At 37.3% G+C, this 20,458-nt stretch overlaps 1 protein-coding gene across 12 annotated transcripts in view; it reads left to right on the top strand.

The window, feature by feature from the left end:
- ARHGEF9 (Cdc42 guanine nucleotide exchange factor 9) overlaps positions 1-20,458 on the top strand; it is a 450,802-nt gene that overhangs the window by 399,698 nt on the left and 30,646 nt on the right. For 11 of the 12 annotated variants that reach the window (XM_065915656.1, XM_065915653.1, XM_065915651.1 and 8 more), the window contains one exon: positions 16,658-19,756. The exons of the other annotated variant lie outside the window; for it this stretch is intronic. In XM_065915656.1, coding sequence (XP_065771728.1) covers positions 16,658-16,839 — 182 coding nt within the window. In that variant the 3' untranslated portion in view covers positions 16,840-19,756. Of the gene's footprint in view, positions 1-16,657; positions 19,757-20,458 lie in introns of those variants that run through there. 12 annotated transcript variants of the gene reach the window in all.

The following is a 20,458-nucleotide window of genomic DNA, read 5'->3' as shown; positions in this document are numbered from 1 at the left end:
GGAGGGAAGCGTGGCTGAAGAAAAGCATAGGACAGAGCCTAGCTCCAAGGGAGGTCTTTTCACTTTATATTTGCCTTTTACACTGTCTTGAGAGTTGGCGATTAGTTCCTGGTACATCAACTCATTTCAGTTTGCCATTATGGAGCTCTCTAGGGCCACAAGTACAGTCCTCATCTCCAGAGGCTTTAGGACAGGTCAAAATCAAATGAGTATGTGAGAATAACTAAAATAAATGTGATATAGAATAAAGTTTGAACAATAAGTCTACCCAGATTTCAACACTAATAGTTACAGTAAACAAGAGAGTGTGGCGTTGGTAGAATAGACATGGTAAATTATGTTAGAGAATAGAGAACCCAAAAATAAACCTACACAAATATGCCCAACCAATTTTTTGACAAAGGTACAAAAGCAGTTCAGTGAAGGAAGGATAGCCTTTTAAGCAAATGACACTGAACAACTTCAGATATGCATATTATACCACTCTAATGGCAGAAAGTGAGCTAAGGCACCTATTGATGAGGATAAAAGAGGAGAGAAAAGAATCTGGCTTAGAACTCAACATTAAAAAACTAAGATCATAGCTTCCCATCCCAGGGTAATCCCATCACTCCATGGCAAATCAAAGGGGAAAAGTGGAAACAGTGACAGAGTTTATTTTCTTGGGCTCCAGAATCACTGTGGACAGTAACTGCAGTCATGAAATTAAAAGACGCTTGCTCCCAGGAAGAAAAGCTATGGTAAACCTAGACAGCATAGCAAAAAATAGAGACATCACTTTGCCAACAAAGGTCTTTAAAGTCAAAGCTGTGGTTCTTCCAGTAGCTATGTACGGATGAGAGAGTTGGACCATATATAATTCTGAGTGCTGAAGAATTGATGCATTCAAATTGTGTGCTGGAAAAGACTGCTGAGAATCTCTTGGACAGCAGAAGTTCCTAACCAGTCAATCTTAAAGGAAATCAAGCCTGAATATTCATTGGAAGGACTGATACTGAAGCTCCAGTGCTTTGACTACCTGATGGGAAGAGCTAACTCATTGGAAAAAACCCTGATGCTTGGAAAGATAAAAAGCAAAAGGAGAAAAGGGCAGGAGAGGATGAGATGGTTAGATAGCATCACCAGCTCAATGGAATGAGTTTGAACAAATTCTGGGAGATAGTGAAGGACAGGAAAGCCTGGCATGCTGCAGTCCACTGGGTCACAGAGAGTCAGACATGACTTAGCAACTGAACAACAAAGACAAGGAAGAATCTCAACCTAAATTCACAACCTATAAAAAGTAACTCAAAATAGATAATGAATTTAAATTTAAAGTTACAAACTTTTATTTATTTTTATTTTTTTCATTTATTTTTATTAGTTGGAGGCTAATTACTTTACAATATTGTAGTGGTTTTTGTCATACATTGACATGAATTAGCCATGGATTTACATGTATTCCCCATCCCGATCCCCCCTCCCACCTCCCTCTCCACCCAAAATATTAAAAAAAAAAAAAGTTACAAACTTTTAAAAAACAGTAGGAGAAAATCTTCAGGATTAGATTTAGGCAAATAATTCTTTAGAACTGACACCAAAAGCTTGAATTATAAAATCAAGTATTGATAAAATGGACCTCATCAAAGTAGAAAATTTTGCCTTGTGTAAGACCATGTGAAGAAGATGAAAAGACAAGCTGCATACTAGGGAAAATATTTGCAAACCATGTACCTGACAAAACATTAGTATTTAGAATATATAAAGAACTCTCAAAGCTCAATAGTAAAAAAATAAATGAAAACAAACAAAAACAAATTACACATTCCAATTAGAAAATGGGCAAAAGACAGATAATTTACTGAAGATGATATTTGGGTATCAGCTGAACATATGAAAAGATGTTCAGCATCATTAATCATTGAAAGTATGCAAATCACAATGAGATATCACTACATATCTTTTACAAGGGCAATAGAAAAATAAATAGTGAAAACACCTAATGCTGGCAAGGGTGTATAGAAACAGAATCATTCATACCTTGCTGGTGAGAATGTAAAACAGTATAGCCACTGTTTTACATAATTGTTTGGCAGTTTCTTAAAACATAAAATATACAACTACAAGGTGATCCAGCAATTACACATCTGGGCATTTATTCCAAAGAAGCGGAAATTTATTTTCACTTAAAAACTTCTAAACAAATGTTCATAGCAGCTTTGTTCAAAATAGACCAAACTGGAAATAGCTTAGTTGTCTTTCAGTGGGTGAGTAATTAAGCAAATACTGGTACATCTATATCATAGAATATTATACATCAATAAAAATGAGCCAACTACTGGTACATGCAACAACTTGGGTGAATTTCTATGGAATCGTAATGATTGAGAAAAACTTATACCTAAAGGTTACAGATGATATGATTCCATTCATATAACGTTCTTCCAATAATATAATTTGGAAATGAGGAACATACTAGCGGTTGCTAGGAGTTAAGGAGAGTTTGCGAAAAGGAAAGAAATAAATGTGGTTATAAAAGAGTAATAAGAGTAATCCTTTTGATGATAGAAATGTTCTATCTCTTGACTGTGTCCTATAGCAATGTTAATATCCTAACTGTAATATTATAATATAGATTTGCAAAATGCTATTATTGGAGAAATTAAATAAAGGGTCCAAGACATATCTCCATAGTTTTGATTCCTGTATGTGAATTTACAATGATCTCAAAATAAAAAGCTTAATTAAAAATTAAAATGAGCACTCCCCAAACTCCCTCCCTAATATCTATATATCATTTGTTGGCCTCTGGTACTGTCATATTTTTGACAGCACATTTGAAAACTGTTAAGACAACATCATCAAAATGGCAGAATAGTTTTTTACCTTAGTCTCTCCAAAGAACACAGATTTTGACAATTACCAGCAGATAGGAGTGTCATTCTGAGAGTCTGGGAGCTCAGTGGAGAAGTTCCAGACAGAATAATCTATGATTAGATGCAAAGAAGAGTCCAGTCAATAAAAACTGAAGGATGTGACTGCCCTTTTAATGCAAAGACAGCAACACAAAACTAGAAGGAATATGAAAAGTCAAGGAAACAAGAGATCATTGATAGAATGCAATAATTTCCAGAAATTGACACCCAAAGACAAGGAGATCTGTGATTTGCCTGTTAAACAATTCAAAATATATTATAGTTGTTTTAAGGAAGTTCAAAGAGCTACAAGAGGGACAATTCAACAAAATCAGGGAAACATTGTGAACAAAATAAGAAATTTAATGGAAGAAATTATAAAAAATAACCAAACAAATTATAGAGCTGAAAATACAATGTATGAAATGAAAAAATACAATACAGAGCATCAATAGCAGACTTAATCACCCAGAAGAAAAGTATCCGTGAAGTCAAAGAAAGGTCATTTGAAATTGTCTAGTCAGACTAGGGAAAAACATGAAAAAGGGTGAAGTATGCCTATGTGACTTATTGGGGTAAAATTAAGATTAACAATCTATGAAATATTAGAGTCTGAGAAGGATAAGAGAAGAAGAAAGGAGAACAAAGGCTGTTTAAACAAACAGTAGCTAGAACTTCCCAATTCTGGGTAGATATTTGGATATCCAAGTTCACTTGGCTCACTGATGTCCAAACAATTTAACCCAAAATGGTCTTCTCTAAGACACATTCTAATAAAGCCATCTAAAATCAAAGACAAAAAGAGAACGTTAAAAGTAATAAGACAAAAAAAAATCTCATGTGCATGGAAACGTGTATAAGACTATCAGCAGATTTGTCAACAGAGAGTGGAATGATATGTTCAAAGTACTAAAAGAAAGTATCATCCAACCAAGAGTGCTGCACCCAGAAAATAAAGGAAAGACAAACACTTTTTCAGAGCAGAAAAAATAATAAAAGCAGAAAGAGTTAATTGCCACTAGACTTGACTTACAATAAATGCTGAAAGTTCTTCAAGCTGAAATGAAAGAATGCTAATTAGTAACATGAAAACCTGAAGATGAATGTACAATAGGGGCAGCAGATAATATGGCAGAGTAGAAGGACTTGAGCTCACCTCCTCCCATGAAAGCAACAAAATAAAAACTAACTGCTGAACAATCATTAACAAAAAAGTCTTGAACCTATGAAAAAGTGTATTCTACAACCAAAGACAAAGAAGAAGAAAGACAGTGGGAGGGGTGCTTTTGCAATATAATCAAATCCTATACCTGCCAGGTGGGCAGCTCACAACTTGAAAAGTATTATATTGCAGGGATTCTCTGACAGGAGTGAGAGTTCTGAGCCCAACATTAGGCTTCCAAGCCTGGGGTCTGGCCACGGAAGGAGAAGCTCACAAACATTTGGCTTTGAAGGCCAGTGGAGCTTGTATCCAAGAGTTTCACAGAACTGGGGAAATCAGTGATTCTACCCTTGGAGGAATCACACATTTTATGTGCACTGGGACCCAGAGCAAAGCAGTGATTCCATAGGAGCCTAGACCAGACTTACCTGTAAATCTTAGTCTCCTAGGGAGGCAGAGGTTGGCTATAAGTCACTATGGGGACAAGGACACCGGTGGTGAGAGTTTCAAGGAATATAATCCACATAAACTCTCCCAGAAGTCATCATATTGGCATCAAGATCTCGACCCACTCAACAGCCTGTAGGATCCAGTGCTGGGATGCCTCACGTCAACCAACCAAAATAGTGGTAACAGCCACATCCATCTGCAGACAGGCTACCTGAATTCATCCTAAGCCAACAACCACCGGTAAACACATGGCTTGACATGGCCTTGCCCACAAGTGGGACAATACCTAGCTCTGCCCACCAGGGGGCAGTCACCAGTCCCTCCCACCAGAAAACTTGTACAGGGACCCTGAATCCACCTCACTCAACAAGATGCTGGCACAAGAAGTAAGAGAAACAATCCTGCAGCCTGAGGAAAAGGGACCACAAACACAAAAAGTAAGACAAAATGATATGACAGAGAAATATGTTAAAGAAGAAGGAACAAGATAAAAACCACAGAGAAAATAAGTGGAGATAGACAATCTACCTGAGAAAGACTCCAGAGTAATGATAGTAAAGATGATTCAAGAAGTCAGAAAAATAATGAAGCACAGACCAAGAGAATACAATAAATGTTTACTATAAACCTGGAGAAAGAAATGGCAACCCACTCCAACATTCTTGCCTGGAAAATCCCATGGTCAGAGGAGCCTGATAGGTTACAGTCCATGGGGTCACAAAGAGTCGGACATCACTAAGCAACTTCACTTTCACTTTCTTCTAGGAGCTTGAAAGAACAAAGATGAGCAATGCAATAACTGAAATGAAAAATACACTAGAAGGAATAAATAGAATAAATGAGGCAGAAGAATAGGTAAGTAACCTGGAAGATGGATTACTGGAAATCACTACTGCAAAACAGGATAAAGAAAAAAGAATGAAAAATAATGAGAACAGTCTTAGAGACTTCTGGGATATTAAATGTACCAACATTTGCATTATAAGGGTGACAGAAGAAGATGAGAGAGAGAAAAGACCTGAGAAAAATGTTTAAAGAGATAATAGCCAAACTCTTCACTAAAATGGGAAAGGACACACTCACTCAAAACCAGGAAGCACAGAGAGTCCCATACAGGATAAATCAAAGGAGGAACATGCTGAGACACACATTAATCAAAGTAATGAAAACTAAGACAAAGAGAAAATATTAAAAAGCAACAAGGGAAAAGCAAGAAATAACATACAAAGGGATTTCCATAAACTTATCTCCTGATTGTTCGGCGGTAGATCTGCAGGCCAGAAGAGAGTGACATGATATATTTAAAATGCTGAAAAGGAAAAAACTACAACCAAGAATACTCTACCCAGCAAGGTTCTCATTCAGATTACACAGAGAAAACAAATGCTTTATAGGCAAAGAAATGCTAAGATATTTCAGCACCACCAAATCAGCTATACAACAAATGCTAAGGGAACTTCCCTATATGGGAAAGAAAAGACCATAACTGGAAACAAGAAAACTATGAATGGGAAAGCTCAATGGTGAAGGCAACATACAATAAATGTAGGCAAGCATCCATACAAAATATAATAACAAAACCAGCAATGGTGAGAAGAGAAGAGTGTAAATATAGGATATTGAAAATGCATTTGAAATTAAGAGACCAGCAACTTTATTTTTTTTAATTTTTTTTCATTTGTTAGTTAGAGGCTTATTACATTACAATATTGTAGTGGTTTCTGCCATACATTGACATGAATCAGCCTTTGGTTTACCTGTGTTCCCCATCCCGATCCCCCCTCTCACCTCCCTCCCCATCCCATCCCTCTGGGTCTTCCCATTGCACCAGCCCTGAGCACTTGTCTCATGCATCCAACCTGGGCTGGAGATCATATACACAATGGAATATTACTCAGTCATTAAAAAGAATTCACTTGAATCAGTTCTAATGAGATGGATGAAACTGGAGCCCATTATACAGAGTGAAGTGAGCCAGAAAGATAAAGACCAATACAGTATACTAACGCATATATATGGAATTTTAAAAGATGGTAATGATAACCCTATATACAAAACAGAAAAAGAGACACAGATGTACAGAACAGATTTTGGGACTCTGTGGGAGAAGGTGAGGGCGGGATGTTCTGAGAGAACATTGAAACAAGTATACTATCAAGGGTGAAAGAGACCAGCAACTTTAAACAATCTTGTATATACAAAGACTGCTGTATCAAAACCTCATGATAAAGAGAAACCAAAACTCTGTAATAGATATGAACAAAGAATAAAGAAAGAAAAAGCAATCCAAACACTAAAGATAGACATCAAATCAGAACAATAGAGAACAAAAGATGAAGGGAAAGAAAAAAGAACTACAGAAATTAATCCAAAATAATTACAAAATGACAATAAAAAATACATATTAGTGGTTACCTTAAATGGAAATTGTTTAAACACTCGACAAAATGATATAGACTGGATGAATAGATACAAAAACAAGACCCATATATATGCAGTCTACAAGAGACATACTTAAAATCTAGATACACTTACAGACTGAAAATGAGAGGATGGAAAAAGATATTCCTTGCAAGTGGAAATGAAAGCTGGAATAGCAATACTCATATCAGACAAAATAGACTTTAAAATAAAAGACTATTACAAGAGACAAATAAGGACACTACCTAATGAAAAAGGGATCAATCCAAGAAGAAGATATAACAGTTGTAAATATGAATGCACCCAACATAGGAGCACCTCAATATATAAGGCACATTGTATCAGCCATAAAGTGAGAAATTGATAGTAACACAATAATACTGGGGCACTTTAACGACCCATTTTCTTCAATGGACTGGTCATGCACACAGAAAATCAGTAAGGAAACAAAGGCCTTAAAATGCCATATTAAACAAGCTGAACTTAATTGATATTTATAGAACATTTAATTCAAATACAGAAGAATACACATGAGAGATTCTCCAGGAGAGAGCACATGCTATGCCATAAAAGAAGCCTCAGTATATTTAATAAAATTGAAATTATATAAAGCCTGCATTCCAACAAAAATGCTAAGAGATTAGAAATTATCTATAAGAAAAAACTGGAAAAAAACACAATCACACGGAGGCTAAACAATATGTCACTAAACAACCAGTGGGTCACTGAAGAAGACAAAAAGAAAAAAAAATACTCAGAGACAGATGAAAATGAAAACATGATGATCCAAAACCTATGGGATGCAACAAAAGCACTTCTAAGAATGAAGTCTGTAGCAATACAACCTTACCTCATGGAAAAAGAAAAATAAAAAAAAAAATACAATCTGACCTAAACCAACTAGACAAATAAAAACAAATAGTGTAAACCAATTTGGAAAAGAAGAAAAATTGTCACTGTTTACAGATGACATGAAATTGTACATAGACAATGCCAGAGATGCTACCCCTCCCCCACACACACACACACTAGAGCTTATCCATGAATTTGGTACAGTTGCAGGATACAAAATTAATACTCAGAAATCACTCACATTTCTATACATTAACCACAAAAATCAGAAAGAGGAATTAAGGAAACAATCCCATTTACCACTGCATCAAAAAGAATAATGTACCTAGGAATAAACCTACCTAAGGAGGCAAAAACTTTTACTATGAAAACTGTGAGATGCCAATGAAATAATTGAAGGTGACACAGGTCAAATTATATACTGTGTTCTTGGATTGGAAGAATCAATATTGTCAAAATGACTATACTACCCAAGGCAATCTACAATTTCAATGCAATCCCTATTAAATTACCAATGACACTTTTCAAAGAACTAGAGCAAAAAAATCAAATTTACATGGAAACACAAAAGACTCTATGGAGTCAAAATCATCCTGAGAAAGAAAAATGGAGCTGGAAGAATCAGTCTCCCTGACTTCAGACTATACTACAAAGGTACAGTAAGCAAAAAAAAAAAAAAAAAAAAAGTATGCTACTACAAGGACCTACTGTATAGCATGGGCAAATTTGCTCAATACTCTGTAATATCCGAATGGGAAAAGAATCAGAAATAGAATAGATACATGTATAATGGAATCACTCTCCTGTACACCTGAAACTAACACAACATTGTTAGTCAACTATATTCCAATATAAACTAAAAAATTTTAAGTTATTATTAAAAAAGAGAGTGGAACTGGCACACACACACACACACACACACACACACAAACCCAGAAATATAGGTCAGTGGAACAGAATTGGAAGCCAAGAAATAAACCCACACACCTACGGTCAGTTTATCGACAATAAAGAAAGCAAGAACATACAATGGAGAAAAGACAGTCTCTTCAATAAATGGTTCTGGGAAAACTGGTCAGCTACATGTAAAAGAATGAAACTAGAATGTTCTCTAACACCACACACACACACACAAATAAACTCAAAATGGATAAATGACCTAAATGTAAGATTACATACTGTAAAACTCTTAGAGGAAAACATAGGCAGAACATTCTTTGACATAAATTTGCAGCAATATCTTTTTGCAACCACCTCCTAGAGAAAATAAAAACAAAAATAAACAAATGGGACCTAATTAAACTTAAAAACTTTCGCACAACAAGAGGAGCCATAAAAAAAATGAAAAGACAACATACAGAATGGGAGAAAATATTTGCAAACAAAGCGAGTGATAAGGGATTAATCTCCAAATATACAAACATCTCATGCTGCTCAATATTGAAAATATCAAACAACCCAATCAAAAAATGGGCAGAAGATCTAGTAGATACTTCTCTAAAGAAGATATACAGATGGCCAAAAATTACATGAAAAGATGTTCAATATTGCTAATTATTAGAGAAATGCAAATCAAAACTACAATGACAAAGCTTACACTTTTCAGAAGAGCCACCATCAAAAAAATCCACAGGTAATAGATGGCCAGAGAGATTGTGGAGAAAACTCTTATACTGTTGGTGGGAATGTAAACTGATACAACCACTATGGAGAACAATATGGAGGCTCCTTAAAACTAAAAATAGAGCTATCATATGATCCAGAAATCCCACTCCTAGGCGTATATCCAAAGAAAGCCATAATTCAAAAAGACATTTGCATTACAATATTCATTGCAGCGTGGTTTCCAATAGCTAGGACATAGAAGCAACCTAAATGTCCGTTGACAGATAAGTGGATAAAGAAGATATTGTACATACATACAATGATATATTAGTCAGCCATTTAAAAAATGAAATAATGCTATTTGTGGTGACATGGATGGATCCATGACATGGATGCTATTTGAGATTGTCATGCTGAGTTAAGTAAGTGAGGCAGAGAAAGGTATATATCATATGATATCACTAGTATGTGGAATGTAAAAACAAGGTACAAATGAACTTATTTACAAAACAGAAATAGAGTCACAGATATAGAAAGCAAACTTATAGTTGCAAAGTCAGCAGGAGAGGGATAAACTGGGAGATTGGAATTGACATGTAACTAGTAAGAACATACTGTATAGCACAAGGAACTCTATTTAATACTTTGTAATGACCTTTATAAGAAAAGAATCTAAAAAAGAGTGGATATATGTATATGTATAACTGATTGACTGTCTTATACAGCAGAAATTAATGCAACATTTTAAATAAACTATATTCCAATAAAATTAATTTTAAAAATGTGCAGAATTCATAAATACCCATTTACCAAAGAAAATTTTTCAATAGCCACCATGTACATAAAAATTTCTCAGCATCATTAATCATCAGGTAATGCAAATAAAAACCACAGTGAAATATTATGTCACACCTTCCAGAATGGCTGTTATCAAAAGAAAAGTGCTGATAAGTGCTAGGAAAGATGTAGAGAAAAGAGAACTCTTGTGTTCTGCTGGTGAGAATGTAAATTGCTACAGCTACTATGAAAAATAATATGGAGGTTCCTCAAAATTTAAAAATAGAACTATATAATTCATTTCCAGTTCTGAATATATATCTAAAGAAATGAAATAGCTATCTTGAAGAGATCTCTGTACCCCATGTTTGTTACAGCATTATTCACAGTAACCAAGACACAGAGGATGAGATGATTGGATGGCATCACTCAATCTCCAAACTCAATGGATATGAGTTTGAGCAAGCTCCAGGAAATGGTGAAGGACAGGGAAGCGTGGCGGGATGCAGTCCATGGGGTTGCAAAGAGTCGGACACGACTGAGCAACTGAAAAACAAGACACAGAAACCACCTAAGTGTATTTGACAGATGAATGGATAAAATAAATGTATACAAACACACACACAATGAAACATTATTCAGTCATAAAGAAGGAAATTTTGTCTTTTTCACATCATGGACTAACCTGGAAGGTATTCTGCTAAAAGAAATATTGCAGAGAAAGAAAGACAAATACTTCATGATCTCACTTATGTGGGGAATCTAATAAAACTGAATTCATAAAAACAAGAGATTGGGGTTTGGCACATGCAAGGAGTGTTGATTAGGGAAAATCAGTAAATGTGGTCGAAATATAGAGACATTCAAGAGTTAACATGGAAAAAAAGATTTCCTTTTCATCATATAGGACTGGAACGCAAAAGTAGGAAGTCAAGAGATACCTGAAGTAACAAGCAACTTTGGCCTTGGAATACAAAATGAAGCAGGGCAAAGGCTAACAGAATAATCCCAAGAGAATGCACTGGTCATAGCAAACACCCTCTTCCAACAACACAAGAGATGACTCTACACATGGACATCACCAGATGGTCAAATACCAAAATCAGAGTGATTATATTCTTTGTAGCCAAAGATGGAGAAACTCTATACAGTCAGCAAAAACAAGACCAGGAGCTGACTCTGGCTCAAATCATGAACTGCTTATTGCAAAATTCAGACATAAATTCAAGAAAGTATAGAAAACCACTAGGCCATTCAGGTATGACTTAAATCAAATCCCTTATGATTATACAGTGGAAGTGACAAATAGATTCAAGAGATATGATAGACAGAGTGCCTGAAGAACTATGGACAGAGGTTTAAACATAGTAGAGGATGTGGTGATCAAAACCATCTCAAAGAAGAAATGCAACAAGACAAAATGATTTTCTGAGGAGGCCTTACAAACAGCTGAGAAAGGAAGAGAAGCTAAAGGCAAAGGAGAAATTGAAAGATATTCCCATCTTAATGCAGAGTTCCAGAGAAGAACAAGGAGAGATAAGAAAGCCTTCCAAAGAGAACAATGGAAAGAAATAGAGGAAAACAATAGAATGGGAAAGATCAGAGATCTCTTCAAGAAAATTAAAGCTTCCAAGGGGACATTTCATGCTTCATGGGCACAATAAAGGACAGGAACAGTATGGACCTAACAGAAGCAGAAGATATTAAGAAGAGGTGGCAAGAATACACAGGAGAACTATACAAAAAACAAACAAAAAAAACCCCTCAATGACCCAGATAACCATGATGGTGTGATCATTCACCTAGAGCCAGATATCCTGGAATGGGAAGTCAAGTGGGCCTTAGGAAGCATCACTACGAACAAAGCTAGCAGAGGTGATGGAATTCCAGCTGAGCTATTTCATATCCTAAAAGGTGATGCTGTTATAATGCTGCACTCAATATGCCAGCAAATTTGGAAAACTAAGAGTGGCCAAAGACTGGAAAAAGTCAGTTTTCACTCTAATCCCAAAGAAGGGCAATTCCAAAGAATGTTCACGCTACCATACAGTTGCAGTCATTTCACACACTAGCAAGGTAATGCTAAAAATCCTTCAAGCTAGGCTTCAACAGTATGTGATCTGAGAATTCCAGAAATACAAGCTGGATTTAGAAAAGGCAGAGGAACCAGAGATCAAAGTGCCAACATCAGTTGGATCATAGGAAAAGCAAGAGAATTCCAGAAAAAAAAATCACTTGTGCTAGTCTTTAATTGTGTGGATCACAACAACCTATGAAAAATTCTTAAAGAGATGGGAATACCAAAGCACCTTGTCTACCTTCTGAGAAACCTGTATGCAGGTCAAGAAGCAGCAGTTAGAACTGGACATGAAACGACAGACTGGTTCAAAATAGGAAAGGAGAACATCAAGGTTGTATATTATCAGTTTGCTTATTTAACTTATATGCAGAGTACATCATGCAAAATGCTAGGCTGGATGAAGTACAAGCTGGAATCAAGATTGCCAGGAGAAATATCAATAACCTCAAATATGCAGATGACACTGCCTTTATGGCAGAAAGTTAAGAGGAACTAAAGAGCCTCTTGATGAAGTTGAAAGAGGAGTGCAAAAAAGCTGACTGAAAGCTCAACATTCAAAAAATGAAGATCATGGCATCTGGTCACATCACTTCATGGTAAGTAGATTTGGAAACAATGGAAACTGTTGACAGAGTTTATTTTCTTGGGCTCAAAAATCACTGCAGATGATGACTGCAGCCATGAACTTAAAAGACACTTGCTCTTTTGAAGAAAAGCTATGACAAACCTAGACAACATATCAAAAAGCAGAGGCCTACTGTGCTGACAGAGTATAGTCAAAGTTATGGTTTTTCCAGTAGTCATGTATGGATGTGAGAGTTGATCCATAAAGAAGGCTGAGCACTGAAGAATTGATGTTTTCTTTTTTTTTTTTTTTTTCATTTATTTTTATTAGTTGGAGGCTAATTACTTTACAATATTGTAGTGGTTTTTGCCATACATTGACATGAATCAGCCTTGGATCTACATGTGTTCCCCATCCCGATCCCCCCTCCCACCTCCCTCCCCATAGATGTTTTCTAACTGAGGTTTTGGAGAAGACTCTTGAGAGCCCCTTGGACTGCAAGGACATCATACTAATCAATCCTAAAGGAAATCAACCCTGAATATTCATTCAAAGGACTGATGCTGAAGCTGAAATTCCAATACTTTGGCCACCTGATGCAAAGAGCCAACTCATTGGAAAAGACCCCCTTTCTGGGAAAGACTGAAGACAGGAGGAGAAGGGGAAGACAGAGGTTGAGATGATTGGGTGGTATCACCAACTCAATGGACATGAGTTTGAGGAAACTCTGCGAGATGGTGAAGGACAGGGAAGCCTGGCGTGCTGTAGTCCATGGGGTCAAAAAGAGTCAGACATGGCTGAACGATTGAACAACAACAACAAGGGAAGTGATATATAGCATGAATACTATAGTTAGCAAGGCTCTATTGTATATTTGAAATTTTCTAAGAGAATAGATCTTAAAAGTTATCATCAGAAGATAAAAACTTTTTTAACTATGTGATGTGACGGCTGTTAAGTGACCTTGATGTGCTTATCTTTTTCCAGTATATACGTATATCAAATCATTATGTTGCATACCTTAATCTTATACAATGTAATATTTCTATTATGTCTCAATTGGGGAAAAATACAAAATGTGAACAGGCAAACAACAAGTGAAATGATTTAATTAGTCAAACCTCCCAACAAAGAAATGCCCAGTGACAGGTTATTTCACTGGTGATTTTCATGAAACCTTTCAATAAGAATTAATACCAGTCTTTCTCAAACTAGTCCAAAAACTTGAAGTGAAAGGAACACTCTCAAGCTCACTTTATGAGGCCAGCATTACCCCACAACCAAAGCAGGATAAAGATATTACTAGGTAATACAGGCCAATAATCTTGATGAGTATAGACGCAAAAATTCTCAACAAAATACTAGCAAACCAAATTCAACAACATGTAAATAGATCATGCACCATCATCAAGTGTGATTCATGTCTAGGATGCAAACATTGTCTACATATGCAAATCAATAAATATATACCACATTTATAGAGAAAGGTAAAAGTCACATGATCACCTCAATTTTTTACAAGTTCACTGCTAATAACATCATATTCAATGGTAAGAGTTTGAAAGCATTTCCTTTAAGATTAGGGAAAAGAGAAGGACACCAACTCTCACCACTCCTATTCAGCATAATGGTGAAAGTCCTAGCCAGAGTCATCAGGAAAGAAAAAGCAATTAAAGTCAGAAGTCAATTATCTCTGTTTGCAGATGACATGATTTCATACATATAAAACTGTAGAGACTCTTAAGACGTAAAAATATTAGAATAGTAAAGGAATTCAGTAATATTTCAGTATACAAAATCAGTTGTACAAAAATCAGTTTTGTTTCAATAGCAACAAACATCCACAGAGAAATTACCAACATAACCCCCTTTGCAATAGAACAAAATAATAAAATACTTAAGAATAAGTGTACCAAGAAAGTTAAAGATCTGTACATTTAAATCTATTAGACATTTATGAAAAAAATTGAAGACACAAATGGGAAGATATCATATATTCATGGATTATAAGATGATATTGTGGAAATGACTTTACTACACAAAGCCATCTGTATATTCGGTGTAATCCCTATCTCAAATTCCATGGCATTTTTCATAGGATAAAAAAAAAAGAGTCCTAAAATTTATATGGAACCAGAAAAGACCCCAATTTACCAAAGAAATTCTGAGAAAGAAGAACAAAAATGGGGGCAATCATACATCCCAGTTTCAAACTATATTGCAAAACTATAGCAATCAAAAAAATATGGTGCTTACATTAAAAACCAACATATAGATGAATGGAATAGAATTGAGGGCCCAATTATAAAGCCATACTTATGTTCAACTACTATTTATAAGGGGGCCAAGAATATTCAGAAAGGGAAAATTTGTTGTTTTTGTTTTAGTCACTCATCATGTCCAACTGTTTGCGACCCCATGGACTGTAGCCCACCAGGCTCCTCTGTCCATGGGCTTACCCAGGCAAGAATACTGGAGTGGGTTGCCATTTCCTTCTCCAGGGTATCTTCCTGACCCAGGGATCGAACCTGCATCTCCTGCATTGAAGGCAGATTCTTTACCACTGAACCAGGGTGGAAACACAAGGGAAAACTACTCTTTTATTAATGGCATTGGGAAAACTAGATATTTACATGAAGAGGACTGTATCGACACCCCCCTCCCATACTACACCAGTCACAAAAATTAACTCAAAACAGATTAATGACTTATGCGTAAGACCCACATATGTAGAAATCCTAGAAGAAAACATAGAGAAAAATACTTCTTGACTTTGGTCTTGCCAATGCGTTTTTAAATATGACACCTAAAGCACAAGCCAGAGAAATAAAAATAAGCAAGTGGGACTTGAAATCTGCTCAGCAAAAGACAAACTATTAACAAAATGAAAAGGTTCCCTATGGAATGGGAGAGATTGTTTATAAACCATATACCCAATAAAGACATATACATAAACACCATGGTATACTATTCAGCCATAAAAAGAAAGAAATCCTATCATTTATGGAAATATGAATGGTGTTTAGTGAGTTATGCTGTAAGAAAGAAGTCATAAGATACAAATATTATCTGATGTCTCTTTTAAGTGCAAGCTGAAAAATGCAAAGTTACAGAAACAAAATAGATTGCTGGTTGCCAGGGTTTGGGGTTGACATTGGGGAAAGTGGGGAGATGTTGGTCAAAGGGCACAAACTTCTAGTTATATAATGAAGTTCTGGGGATATAATATACAGTATGGTTAATATAGTTAACAATACTCTATTGTATACTTAGGAGGTGCTAAGAGTATTGTATACTTAGGAGGTTCTTAAATGTTCTTTCCACAAACATAAGTAATTGTGTGAGGTGATGGATGTGTTAACTAACCTTATTGTGGTAATTATTTCGTAGTATATACATGTAATGAATCATCATATTTAACACCTTACACTTACACAATATTATGTCAGTTGCATCTCAATAAAGCTGGAAAACAATAATAAGAATTTAAAAAAACCAGCAAAATACTCACTTTTAGAAAAGAAATGTTTCCTTCTCACTGACCTGCCAATGGCTTAATATGATATATGATGGCTTAATGTGACATTGCTTCCAGGGTAATGGGATCAAGTCATCAAACAAAGACAAACAGAGAAGCTGTAATGTTGAAATTTCAGACACTGACCAGCAAATGAAAAAGGTATTTGAGAGCAATAGAGAAATCATCCTTGCATTCTGAATCATATGCTTTGTGCTTCTGCCTATTCTGTTCTGAATATAGATAAGGATTAAAAAATGGGGCACTAGGTGATTTGAGAAGCCCCTTGCTACTTAATTTATACCATTTCCCTTTGATCTCCCATCTACTCTAGGTGTCAACTCTGCCCGCTCAGTTCCTCCTTCCTACCCACCACCACAGGACCCGTTAAACCAGGGCCAATACCTGGTCCCCGATGGCATCGCTCAGTCGCAGGTCTTTGAGTTCACCGAACCCAAGCGCAGCCAGTCACCATTCTGGCAAAACTTCAGCAGGTTAACCCCCTTCAAAAAATAATACCAACAGGGAGGCAGATAATTTTAAAATAAATAAAATTATATTTATAGATGGACCTTTTTTTGGAGAAGCACTGTTGAAATTTATATATATATATACATATACACACACATGCATACACACACATACACAAAACACACAAAGTCTTGAGTGTACACACCCACACATCCAACTACACACACACACACACACACACACACACACACACACTCACACTCACACTCACACACACACACACGCAGAAGGACCAAAAATGTTTTCTGTTGTTTTGGGCAAGTAAAATCTGTAGTTGGTAGGAAGAAGTACCAATGACTTCCAAACACGTGATCCCTTAAAAAGTTTTCTGTTCTTATCCTGCCCCCTCCCCTTTACTTTCAGAAACTTACATTTCTATTTGTTCTTTTTTTGTTAAGATAATCTTTTTGCTCTCCTGTGAATGATTCATTGACTTGTCATTATTAACATAGATGTGTTGTATTGTTTTTTACTTTCCTGATGATACTGATGCTGATGACTTTTGAATTTAATTTAATATGGTGGAGTTTGGGAGTTTTGAATTTCTTTTTTTTCCTTTTACTTCTCATTGGGTAAAGGAAGGATCCCCTTTCTCCTCTCCCTCGACTGATCATCTGCGAATGTTTCTGCAGCCCTGCAGTTGCCCCAAATAGCCTTTTTCCTGCATCTTCTGTCCTAGTCATACCAGTCTGGACATGCTCTGTTGTGCCCTGTGACATAACTGCTCAATATTTCTATTGCTTTCACTGTGTTTTAGGTGTTGTGGAGGGATTGAAACTAAACAGAAGTAAGAGAACGTCAGAATAATGATACTAGAAGGGACTTTTGTTCAGAAAATGTTCTGCATTTGGGCTGTTTCTTCTTCTAGCACTGGGGGTTCCCATGTTGTAGCACTGCTGGGTCATGACAGTTTTGTATCTGGGGTTTAGTTTGGGTCAGTTATTCTCTTCTTCATGCCACTTTGGTTATGGGGTTTCTTCTAGGCTTCTTCCTCCCCTAACTTAAAAAGTCTGAACTAGAAGCAAAGAGGCTGAGACTCTGCCCCTTGAAGGAGGGATTCAACTGTCTCCAGTAACAGGTAGGTTTAGGGCATGGTTCCCCACTGAAGTCAGTTCAGCAGCCTGTTTATACCTGCTTCACATTTGCAGATTGTTTAGGCAGCATTGTTCAGAGTCTGTGAGAGGTCAAAACAGAGCTCACCTGACCAAGATCATCAGCTGTATTCAAATTATTGACCTAGACAGAATCCAGGGCTGAGAGTAATCTCTTATAGGAAAGAATAAAGACGGGCATGGAAAGAGACATCCTCAGTCCAAGATATGTACTTACAGTTCCTAACTTAGGTGTAACTTCCCCCATTGTTAGCAGATTGCATGGATAATCTTCCATGGCTCCTTCATCCTCCTCCCTGTTTTCCTTCTTTCTCCTGCTCTCCCCTACACAGGAGGATTGCTGGTATGAGCATAATTAAAGCACTTCTGGAACTCAAAGAATGCCCTATTTCCAACATTCTCCCATCCCACCACAATTGAAGTAAGCAAGTGAGAAGCCCAGGGGACATGTCCCTGTGGAGAAAGGATCTGAGGCAAAGTTACTACCCTCAGGTTCATTTTTGGCAGGCTTTACACTTCCCACACAAAGAGACAGGCTCCCTATGTGTACTCCCTATTTCTCCTCTCCACATGGCCTCTTGGGTAGGTACAAAGGAGTAAAGATGGGCCCTACTATGGAGAGCCATTCTAATGAGGAGATTGAGTCTGTCCTAGACCCTGTGGGAGAAGAAGACTTCATCTTGAAAGGACCTCAGCTTAATGAGCGGCAGCTGTGGCTGAATGGGACACTTAACATAGCTAGCTTGATTGCTGCTTTTATGCTTCCTGATCCAGACCAGGCCCTGTCTAGTCTGGGAATTTTTCCTCCTTGGGAATCAAGTAACAACCTGTTTAAGCTCACATTCCACCACACCCAAATGAGACTTGAGGAGTAAGCCAAGGATAAGCCTGAATTGAGCAGAGGGCTAGAGCTCGGGACTGGCCACCACTGCTCAGCACAAGACCCAACTAAGCCCCCTTGGCAAAGAACCTGGTACTGAGTGCTGAAGCTAAATTGACCTCCCTGTCAAACAGAATATCTGGCCGTGTAGGCCTCCCTTGAGTGTACATTGTTTTCCCACTTTCCATTCTTTCCCATTAGGCCTGGCCTTGACATGTTTCTCCAGAGCTTGGGGGCACACCAAAAGGGGATGCTTGAACAGGTCCCTGGACCTACAACTTCTCTTGGCCAAGCTCCCTCCCACACCCCCTTCCTGCTCACCTGGACAGGGAGCAGGACACAGAGCTCCAGGATCAGGGATTATCACCTCTTTTCCACCTACCTCTCACCCACCCAACTCACTGGTCTCATCAGATGCCAATAACTTGTGAAAACAATAAGAAATCAGTTTACCATTGGTCAGAAAATTCCTGTAACCTATGACAGCAAGCAGACCAGTGATGGACAGCCTCAAGGGGAGCTCCCATTACCTGAGTTCAGAATCCAAGCCTATTCTGTGTCCCCACGGCAGTGCTCTCCCCAAGGAATCTGTAAATCTCTGTTTCTGCATGGTCCAGAGATCCCCTTTCCTCACCTCAATGAGGCCTGGATTTGCTCTCCAAAAGGCTTGGAACCTGCCATAGAATGGCCTAACCCAGAAACTCAACTCTTCTTTCTCCCTCTCTCTCTCATTCCTTCTACATGTATGTCTCTAAAGGATGTATAAGGACAGCAACAAGAGAGTTCTAACAATTCTAGTGTGAAACCAAATAGTGATCTTTTAGTGCTTTGGGGATGGGGTGGGCTGGGGTGGATGGATGGGCAACAGTGATTTTGATTACCCCTGCTGCTCTGCACTTGCCAGTTTATTATTTCATTTCTTCTATCTGATTGTTTGACCCTGTCAAACAAGTGTCAAAGTTGTGTGTTTAAAAAAATGTTTAACAAAAATATGATGTTGTAATGACACAAAGCCTTATGAAAATATTTATGGAGTTCAATAAAAGAAGTAAAAGACACCTCTAGGCATAACTCTCATGCTATTTTATGTGTGTATGTTTTACCAATTGCTAAATAAAGGGAATTTGCCTGGTGGGAGCAGATTATTCCAGCCTAGCCTGCCAGTCCTGTTTTTCTATAGCCAGGCATATCATGGGCTCTCTGTGGCCTTCCATGTTATATCTTAAAGAGTAGGCCATAAGAACCAAGTTTGATTCCGTAACAGAGGCACTTCAAATGTCTTTATGGGTAGGACTGTCCTTCATGTCACTTCACCCTTTGACAGGTCTTAAAGACCCATTCCTGACTTTGCTCCTTTTCCTTGCAGCTGCAAGTCCAGTACTTGCCCTGTGCACTCTCACATGATCTTAAAAGCTGCTTTTTGAACCTAACCAGAATCCATATCACTTAGGAATCCCCTACCTCCAGCTATTTCCTAATGCTTCCAGTCCTTTTTCCTCTGAAATAGACACATTTATCTATCCCCCAAAGTGTTTATTTCATCATGGTGTCTCCTACACAAACATGCTCCTTGCTGCCCACAAGGCTCCTGTGTGGTATCTTATGTTACTCA

The sequence above is a fragment of the Muntiacus reevesi genome, chromosome X, assembly GCF_963930625.1.
Source record: "Muntiacus reevesi chromosome X, mMunRee1.1, whole genome shotgun sequence".
Classification (NCBI taxonomy): Eukaryota; Metazoa; Chordata; class Mammalia; order Artiodactyla; family Cervidae; genus Muntiacus; species Muntiacus reevesi.
This window is presented reverse-complemented; position numbering and strand designations above follow the sequence as displayed.